This window comes from Rhopalosiphum padi, chromosome 3 (genome assembly GCF_020882245.1).
Source record: "Rhopalosiphum padi isolate XX-2018 chromosome 3, ASM2088224v1, whole genome shotgun sequence".
NCBI lineage: Eukaryota > Metazoa > Arthropoda > Insecta > Hemiptera > Aphididae > Rhopalosiphum > Rhopalosiphum padi.
This window is the reverse complement of record NC_083599.1, coordinates 82,271,617-82,282,501: the sequence shown is the minus strand read 5'-3', so window position 1 is coordinate 82,282,501 and position 10,885 is coordinate 82,271,617. Positions and strand designations below refer to the sequence as shown.

The 10,885-nt window shown below is 37.7% G+C and overlaps 1 protein-coding gene across 1 annotated transcript; it reads left to right on the top strand.

Annotated features, from left to right (window-relative positions):
- Positions 1–7,138: 7,138 nt before the first annotated feature.
- Positions 7,139–10,304, top strand: LOC132926244 (E3 SUMO-protein ligase ZBED1-like; the record flags this gene model as incomplete). Its single annotated transcript, XM_060990582.1, has 5 exons — positions 7,139–7,252; positions 8,921–9,619; positions 9,708–9,959; positions 10,015–10,078; positions 10,195–10,304. Coding segments are annotated over exons 1-5 (1,239 nt in total), but the record flags the coding sequence as incomplete, so codon positions are not given.
- Between the last annotated feature and the right edge of the window lie 581 nt (positions 10,305–10,885).

Sequence of the window (10,885 nt, the reverse complement as noted above, 5' to 3'; positions counted from 1 at the left end):
TTAAAACGCCGGGGTATTTCAATGAACCATTTTACAAACTTGCCCTACAGGCCACGCTCTATTTGAATTCCATAAGAAAACATGTAAAATGAAGGTTTTGCAGACCCTACGTGGCGATAAAGACAAGTACTGCACGACGGGCTTCAAAACCCTACGTGGCGCTATTTACAAGTCACATCGACGGGTTAATAGACCCAACGTGGCGCTTTATCCAAAACTCAATTTTTTGGCTTGGCGCTTAACCTGTTAATAAGTTTTCTAGTGTCAAAATCTTGTTCACACAAGAGGCATTTAAAATGTTTAACCTGCAAAAAGGTTATGTAAAACAAATGCGAATTATAATAATAACTATGTTGTATAAAATATAACCTTAGGACAATCAGTAGTCTTGTAATTAAAGCATCGTCCACTGAGATGCTTTGATAAATCATTCTTTCGGGTATATTTCCTTGAACAATGAGCACATTCCTATAAAATTCAAAAAATACCATAATGATATGATATGTTTCAATGTTGAATATAAATATTTAATAATTATTATTAAATATAAGTAAATGTGACATATTATGACCACCAAAACTAAATACTATACACTCAAACTGTGCTCCGCAGAGCCCTAGGACTCCGCGGGCACATTGGTATTTCAATTTTTTTGGGGCTCCGTGAATTTTTTTTAGCATTTCAAGGCTCCGCGAAAAAAAAGTTTGAGAACCGCTGCACTATAATATTATTCTATGTCCACTTACAAAATAATCTCGGTTCAACAAGTGTTTAATTAAAGTTCAATAAAATATATATAATATGTATAATATATTATTATTATTACATATTATGTCTAAAAATTACAAATAATATCATCCATGATGATAATATGTATAAGCTTCAATATTAAATTTTATTATATTAATTATAATATTTAAATTCACGCGGTAATTTGAATGCTATCGGTGGTATCGCCTATCACGTATAATGTTAATATCCAAACAGTGACTCCGCAACACTAATACTCGCCGCCGGAATTGAGGCATTAGTTGGCTCGTTCCGAAAAGTGTGTCTTGTTCCGCCATAATATGCAAACACGTCAATGTTTACAAATATTAACAGATAACAAGCAATACTAGATTATCATTTTGGTGAATAGTGAATACTGATTAGTGATTACTGTTCTGTCTTCAGGGTGAATTTACACCAGAATATAGTACAATGCTACAAATGTCAAAGACACGGGCACACGGCCCTAAGATGCAGTCAGGAGCATCCAACATGCAAATTCTATGCGGGTCAGCACGACGGTCGGGAGTGTGGCGATAAATCCAAACTGAAATGTGCAAACTGCAAACAGGCGCACCAAGCCTCAAGCACTACCTGTAAAACGAAACAGCAAGCAGTTCGAAACCTACTAAGGCGAACTGACTTTGGCCATCAATGATCATGTCCATTAAGATCGCACAACACAATCTTAACAAACTAAGGATTGCTAGCTACCAACTCGCTGACATGTGCAAAGCAAGCAACGTAGACGTGGTGCTTCTACAAGAGCCAGTAATGACCAACGGGAAGGTAGTTGGATTTTAAATGTGCAGACAATTGCATACTGGTAAAACAGCCGAAGCGGCCATTATAATCATTAATGAAGAACTGCCCACATTGAGCCTCGAGCAATATAAGACCAACAATACTGTGGCTGCCAGGATAAGTTCAAGAGATGGGTCAATCACCGTAGTGTCCTCTTATTTTAGGTACTCTGTAGCTACGAATACCTTCCTAGAACAGGTAAGACCTATTCTCGACGCAGAGCCTAGCACTGTAATAGGAGCCGATGTCAATGGTCTCTCGAGTCTATGGCACTGTCGGGACACTAACGACCGAGGCCGCGCCGTTGAACAACTAATTGACGACTATTCGCTCCACGTTGCCAATAGGGCTGGGACAATGAATACCTACGAACGGCCTGGTATGGGCACTTCAAACATAGATGTTACCCTCATGACAGAAAGAGCCAGCGCAAAATTGTCGAACTGGTCAATAAGCGATGACATGGATAGCGACCATCGAGTCATCAAATTTACAGTCATGGTAACTAGACCAGTCCTGGAGCCAAGAAGTGCAAGGTTCAACACCGGAAAGGCCAACTGGAGAAAGTTGACTTCGTATATAGAACAACACCTAAATGAAATAGACGAGAGCTCGGTGAACAGACATGGCGAAAGTCTGACAAACCTTCTGAGAGCGGCCACGGAAGTAGCTGTGCCACGGTCTAAAACGGGCAACCACCGAATAGGTCGGCAACCTGGTGGACAGATGAATTAACCAAATTAACGAAGACTCTTGAAAGGTCCCGGCGCCTTGGACAGAGGACCGGAGAGCCAGATGTATACAGAGGCCATCGAAATCAATACCTAGCGACGATACGAAAAGCCAAGATGGCAGCCTGGCGTAAATTAGCAGGAGACCTAAACACGAATCCCTGGGGAAAGGCCTTCAGGTGGGCTAAGAGGAAAGGTCCCGCCCCCTGCACAGTGTTGGGAACCCTAAAGAAACCGGATGGCACACACACGGAGTCCATCGAAGAAACAGCAAAGCAATTGCTCACTACGTTTGTCCCGGAGGAAACAACCAACCAAGAAATAATGTACCACGGTCCTGTGTGTGAAATGAAGGAAAGTCTTTCTAGCCAAGAAATTAAGTACTCCATTTGGAGAATTAAGCCTGACAAAGCCCCGGGCTTGGATGGCTTAAATGGAAGGATAATTAGAAAAGCTTGGCCAATCCTAAGTACGACAACTACAAGACTCTACAACACGGCGCTAAGAGAGTGTCAATTTCCCCTGACCTGGCGCAATGCTAATATTATAGTAATCCCCAAAGGAGGAAATAAAGACCCGGCTACAACAAGCGCCTATAGGCCAATCAGCCTACTACCGGTGCTAGGCAAAGCACTTGAGACTTTTATAATAAAGAAAATTGAAAATGAGACAAGGCTGAGCGAGATTGGCGAACAGCACGGGAACAGCACGGATTCGTTCAGGGTAAGTCCACCATAACGGCTATCGATACCCTTTATAGTTGGGTAAATGATGAAAGCAGTCGCCACGTAATCGGAACCTTTTTGGATACCACAGGCGCCTTCGACAACGTTAGCTGGGGGCCCCTCATGAAGCAGCTCGAAAGAATAGGTGCATCGCTAAGGACACTAAGAACTGTGGAGTCATATCTCACGAGTAGACGGGCACACCTTACGCTTGAGGGCAGGACGTACCAAAAGAAGCTAGAAAGAGGGTGCCCACAGGGCTCTCAGTTAGGACCCACTTTGTGGAAGATTGCTATGTCGGAGCTGTTAGCCATGCCTAACGAAGAAAACGTCAAGGTAATCGCCTATGCAGACGATATAGTAATATTAGTTGGTGCGGCAAGGCATGGAACGGCCGTAAAAAGAACCAAGATGCATATAGACAGAGTTATAAAATGTGCCTCAACGTATAAGCTGAGTTTCTCGCAGACCAAGACGCAAGTACTATCCTTAAAGGGAGGTGTCAAGCCGGGATACCAGATCCGCTTTGGCACAGGGCAAATGGCTCCAATACTCACAGCAACAGGCTCAGTAAAGTATCTGGGTGTGGTACTTGACCCGCGTCAAAGTTACTGGGACCACGTTCAAGCATTAGCTGAAAAATCAAAAAGTCTGTACAGCAGACTAAGGACGCTCACATCAGCTAATTGGGGCATCAGCCAGTTAACATCTAGAGTGCTGTACAGAGCGGTGTTTCTGCCCAGAATAACCTACACGGCTGAGGTCTAGTCAGCAGGAGCAAAGTGGAAAAAAGCTGAAAAGAAATTGTGTAGTATCCAAAGGCCCCCGCTGCTAGCGATGACTGCAGCGTACAAAACAGCATCGACCAACTGCCTGTCGGTAGTCGCGGGAGTCCTCCCTTTGGACTTGGAAATATTAAAAATCGCGGCCTTGAGAAGAGCCAGGAAAGGGGAGATAACCCAAGAAAAATACTAAAATCAAATAGACGAGATCTTTGAGACATGGCAAAACAGATACATGTCCACAGATAAGGGCGAATGGACCAAGGTAATGATACCAGAAGTTAAAACGCGATATGGACTTCCGATGCCCCTGGATCACTACACAACGCTACTAACAGGACACGGTGATTTCAAATCAAAATTATTTAAATTCAAGTTAGTGGCATCACCCAATTGCGTATGCAGGAACGGATCAGAGACTGTGCAACACGTCATGTACAGATGCCCGAAGACACAAGTCCATCGGGAGGAATTAATAAGGACCATGGCTGAAGAAAACGAGGGTTGGCCACCCAGAGATGGAGCCTTCCTAAAAACGAGAAGGACGTATGAAGCGTTAAGGAAGTATGTTAGAAAAATCCTAACAAACAGAACGGAAAGATAAGGAGGTCAGGACGCTGCCACACCGGCAATACGGTGATAGGCTCAGACTCGGGGTGACCTGGGTGAGCACGCATGGCGCGAGTGGCACAAGCGGCGGGTCACGCTCGAGCGCGTCCTGACCGGGGCGTGCTCACGCGTCTAGGACGAGGAGTTTCGGCCCTGCTGCAGGGGGCCGTTCAGAATTTCGCAGCAGTATTCCCTGCTTGTCGTAAAAGGCGACTGAAAGGGACTGGCCAGCAGGGGCCGGCGTCTGGGACGCGAACACACCGAAACCTTCGGGGATTAGGGTGTTGTGAGGTTCTGACCGTGACCTCATGAAGAACGGGTCGATCACTTCGGTGATGCCTCCAGGAGGCATGGCACAGGCTACCGAGCCTAAACTCGGGGGTCACGGCCACCGCGCCGGCAGTGAGCGCTGCCCGGTAAGGGTCCACCATGAACCCACGGTACACGGCCCAAATCATGGTAGGATCACAGCTGAGGCTTAGGCCGACGAAGCTCGGTCCGGGCATCACACCATTGATGTGCTTTCCTAACAGGGACGATAATGGTACTTCGGAATGTGGGGGGCCCCGCGGCGCTGAGCAATTGGCAACGTGCCCCCTCACGGCGGTCGCGCACCGGTCCCGGCCGGGTCGCGGTCGTTGGCGGATTGGTTTCGGAGTGGAAGTAGCAGGAGCTACCATGTGGTTAAAAGACTGATGCTTGGTCTAGGGGAAAGCTGCTGAGTGAGACTACTCCTTAGCGCTCACCCAGTCTACCGGTGGGGCTATATGCACCGGAGGTTGCCCGTAACCAAAAACGGGAAGCGATGAGGATAGCTCGCGGTCCGACCAGGGCGGTGAAAGGCACGTGCAAGCCTCAATCAACGGTACGCGCGGACACTCTCCCGACTTCGGTGGGAACTAGCTCCGTGTGGGGCTAGTGGTCCATCGACGACCCGCGATCGATGCTCGCTGGATAACACCGGCGGACACCGATCGTGAACTTCCGTGGCTCTTGACTAGCGCACAGCGCTAATATAAGGTCCACCGTTGTAGCTGCAAGGCACCAAACCCGGGAGTCTTCGTGTTCTGTCTTCAATGTCTTCAGTTCTTTACTATACAGTTAAGTAAAAACAGAACATCAGAAAGCAAAATAATAATTAATAGAAACCATTATATGATCTCAATTCTCAGTTTTGGTCTACAACATATTTCCGATGGTTAGTTGGGGTACAACAAACTTTCGCAACATCGGTGCTGGGTACGTACATTCAAAACTTGTTAAACTAAAAGAAGCATACTGAAATTTAATAAACTTGATAAATTTAGTAATATGTATATTAAGGTAGGTATATATAATAAAATATAAATACGATACATAATATATACAGTAGATACAAAATACAATTTGATACCAAATATTGAATACATGATTTAATTTAATATTACTGGTGTGAAAATAAAACAATTTTATTGAGTTTTTGCCTTTTACTATCTGGATTTAAGTAGTTACAAGAAAACATTTTACCATATGACCTAAGTCTAATATTAAGGAACTTTTTTACTAAAATTGTAATGAGAGTAGTTTTATGTGGTTTATCAAGGATTGTTATGTTTGGACAATTTAATGATGGGAAAATGGATGTATTCAAAGAAAATATATTAATACAATTATATAAGATTCTAGTTTCTAAATTCTGTACATTAAGGATTTTTTAATTTGATAAAATATTAATAGATAATTTTCAGCTTCGCAAATAATTTTATATGCACTTTCTGATCCACTGATCAAACTACCACTATTTTTTAATATTGTGTATTGTGTATAAGAATGTGTATTACAATAGTCGTGGTCTGTAAAATCTTTAAAAAGACATTGTTTACACGACTCACAGTCTAGTATTTTTATTTCTGTTTTATAATATAACCTAAAATAAAGTAAATAATATTGTCTTTGGCTTCTTTCCTATTAGTACTTAGATTATTTAATAGCGACATCAGTGGCGGTTTTGGGGGTGAGGCAAATGAGGCGGCGCCTCATCTAAAAAATTAGGATGAGGAATAGTATGTTTTGTTAAGATAATTAGTTATTATATTACAATTTTCTTTGTTTCATTTATATAAAATATTATTAACAATCAAAATTCCACCAAAGTGAAATGTCAAAAAAAAAAATTGTATTTTAATAAAAATCTGGCCCTTAATATTGTATTAGTTAATGCGGGAATACGGCTGTACGACAACGGGATACACGTTGTGTTAGACTAAACGTCACGATTTCGTTGTCCGGCGGTCGGCTGGTCTCGTAATCATCCGACCGTACCAGTAAGAGCGATCCGCTGCCAGTGCCTCTCACGTGCTGGTGTATTTAGTATTACTAAATTATACGTAGCTCGCACTAACACGCGCCGTACGCATAACACTATTCCATAGGTGATGATTGAGGCGGCATGTTAACATTGGCTCCGTGACTCGGCCGACGAAGATACACAAATTTAATTATTGAATTATCAGTGTTGGTGACACTGCGTCAAAATCAGATAAACAATGTACAATTCATACAGTAATGGTACAAATTACAACACTGCAGCTATCTTATATTTGTATTTCATATTTTCATTTATCAGTGCTATTTAACTAATTACTTTTATCTCGTACTCGTAGAGTCGTAGACCATACTACTGTAGTCTCGTATTTGTGTGCGAATATTATATTATATTGTGTAATATTCTGGAATTATGGACCCTATAAATGATCCAGTAGTTATATTACTTGAAACGCCTTTTAGGCGTTGGAATATCATTCATAAAAATGATTTTGTTAGAAAATCACTTGACAAAAAAGGTGGCAAAGTACGACTGTTAACCCAGTAAACAATTGGCCATTATAAATATTTTCCCAATAATTGTTAACGGTTTATATTAATCGATAAATGTTTATACAAATATTAACAAATAATGGTTATAGATTATTGAGCGAGTATTGTTGTACTAACATTTGTGTATCAATTGAATAATAAAGGACATAACAATATTTGGTTCTTAACTTTTTAATATCTATAAACAATCATTAGGTATCTAATATTTAATAATTAGTTTTTATCAAACATTTGTGCAGTAATTAAATAAAAAGAACACACAAATGTTTTCCTTAAAAATTTGTTCAACTATAAACAATCGTTAGACATATAATTGATTCCTGTTACCCTAACTGTTAATATTTGAATTCAAGTAGTTGTAATAGATTAATAAGTTGGCCACCAAACTAAGTATACCTAGTAGGTACGTACTACTGCAATACCTACTAGTGATGTGCATGAAATCCGAATATCTGAATTATCCGGATATCCGTATATCCAAATCCGGATTTGAATCAAATTCTTATCCGGATTTCCCGAATTATCCGGATTTATGGATTTGCTTTCTATGTGACTTCAGAGTTCAGACTTACAAACATTTTTAATGTATGGCAAAATAGTTTTATTTTAATGAAAATTTAACAATAAATTAATACTTAAGTTGTATGATTTTTTTTATATTTATCATAATTTCAATGGTTATTTATAAGTATCATAAGTCATAACAATCGTTCGAAATGTATATGTTTCAAATAGTGTATAGTGTATACCCAATTAACTAATCTTTACTGCATAACCTTCGAATGGTTATTGAAAAAGGTTTTTTGATGATAAGTTAAATTTATATTACAACAATAATTGTTATCGATATAATTACCTACTCGGACATGTTCTCTTACAATTATCAAATAAAAATTATCTTAAAATATCGAAAAATATCAAGTGGAGACATACTTGTAGGAATTAGGAATAGTATTTCTGTTACATCAAACGTGTAAACATTGATTTTTACTATAATGCCTCCAAGTCAAATTTGGAATTTTTTTACGCGTGGCGAATCAAATAAAACTGCTATATGTTCTGTATGCCACGATGTTTCAAAAAAATATGGGATCTACATCTATTTTGTGGACACATTATAATCGGTGGCATAATCCCACAAACGAAAAATGAAGAACAGCACGCTAATGAATATATAGGGTAAGCAGGTTATCAATACTACATTGTTTATGCTTAATTATTGAATAATAATTTTTATTATAGTTTATAAAAATTCCAAAATATTTTTTTGTAGAGAAATTGATAGTAATGAGAGCAATAGCGTGAACAAATAGCTTCAACATCTTCAACTTTCATTTCTTCTCAGTCAACTTCCTCGTACTCAGCCGGACCTGCTTTGAAACGTAAAAAGCACTACCATAACATTAGTAAAAAAAATTCAAGACCATTAGATAAAAATCAATGTGAAATTATTACGCAAAGTATTTGAAAAATGATAATTGTTGATATGTTACCATTTAGTACAGTAGAAAATAAAGGTTTTCGTTCATTAATTTCAACAATTGAGCCACTTTATACTATTCCATCGCGAAAAAGCATTACTACACGTATTGAAAAAATGTATATAGATAAATCACAAACTATCAAAAATATCATAGAAAACATTAATTATATTTCTTTAACAACTGATGGTTGGACATCAACAGCAATTGATTCATATTTAACATTTACTGCTCATTATTTTGATGATAATTGGAAATTATGTAGTGTAACTCTTTCAATTGAAGAAATACAAGAAAGTCATACGGCTGAAAATTTAAAAGACAGTATTATAAATGTTATAGAGTCTTGGAATTTAAATAGTAAAATAACGGGAATTAGTCATGATAATGCTGCAAACATTTCAAATGCTGTAAAACTATTTTACGATCAAGATATTTACTCAAATCGTTGCGCTGCTCATACACTACAATTAGCCGTGAATAAATATTTAGATTTAAGAACATATCGTCCTTTATTAAAAACCGCGTCAAAAATTGTTGCTAGTTTTCGACAATCTTCTAAAAGAACATATGCCTTAGAAAATTATTTGGTCGAGAAAGAGTGCAAAAAACTTAATCTTAAACAAAGTTGTCCTACACGTTGGAATTCTACTCTGGATATGTTAGAACGATCGTTGGAACTTCTTTCAGCTGTAGTTGTCATTATGTCTGATCGGACACTTTTTAATAGTAAGATCGCGAAAGATCAAGAATTACTTGAAGAAGACTGGGAAAAAATAGAAATACTTGTTACTTTATTGAAACCATTAAAAACAGCAACAACAGTTTTATGTGCTGATCAAAATGTTACTATATCAATAGTAGGTTGATTAAAAATTATAAGTATAATTAATATTCAACAGTAGTTATTATTTTTAAATATCATAATTTTTTTGTGTTTATTTTCAGGTTTTACCAATTGTTAAAAGTCTTATTGTCAAGCATTATAAACCCAATGATCTAGATGATTGTAGATTTTCAACTCTTTTCAAGGAGTCTATTATTCATGAACTATCAACACGTTTTTCTGTACAAATTGATGTTAACAACGATTGCGAAAGAGAAATTAGTATTACTCAAATAGCCAGCATACTCGATCCTAGATACAAAAATATGTCATTTGAATCTTCCGAAAATATTAAAAATCGAATTAAACAAATAGTACGTTCATAAATGATTTTGTTAAGTAGAAATACTGATGCACATATACCTACAGAAAAACGCACAACACTCGATGAATTACTTGAAGAAGACCCAAATAATGATACCGAGTTTTCAAGGTATATAGCGGAATTTCAAATAAATCATAATGCAGATCCATGTGTATGGTGGAAAGATCATGAAAAAATTTTCCCATCGTTGGCCATATTAGCTTAACAAATATTATGTATACCAGCATCTTCTGCTTCATCAGAAAGAGTTTTTTCAGTAGCTGGTAATATATTATCCCCAAAACGTAATAGAATTACACCATGCCATTTGTCAGCCTTAGTTTTTTTGAAACAAAATAATAATTTTTAATTAAAAAAAATTAATTAAGTTATATGTATGAATATGTTCACTGTTTTGTATGAATTTTTGTTGTATTATCCAACAGTTCGACCATTCTGACCTTTGTTCGTCTCGAACAATTTTCTATATAATAATAATTTAAGTTTAAATAATGATATAATGACAATCTTAAATTCTTAACTTCATACACAAAAAAAATAAATAAATATTATATAAGTATATAAATGTGCAACACTTAAACGACATATTGCGGAATATTATATAAAATTAAAATTACATCGAACATAAATTAATATTTGTTTTATAGATACATACGTATAATAAAGTTTACTTGTGCAAAAAAATGATAAACAAACAAAGAGAGAAAAAAAAATTATAACAATAAACAATAAATCAATTGACATATTATATTATATTAAATTTGTCGTGAATGTAAAAATGTACCTATGTAGCAGCATAATAATAAATAATGTACTTTAAACACGGATCCACATTTTCATGCGGTCCGGTCCAACAATACCTTCGTATGGGCGCTTGAGTGGGGTGCCATAAATTATTTGAATTTCAAATATTTG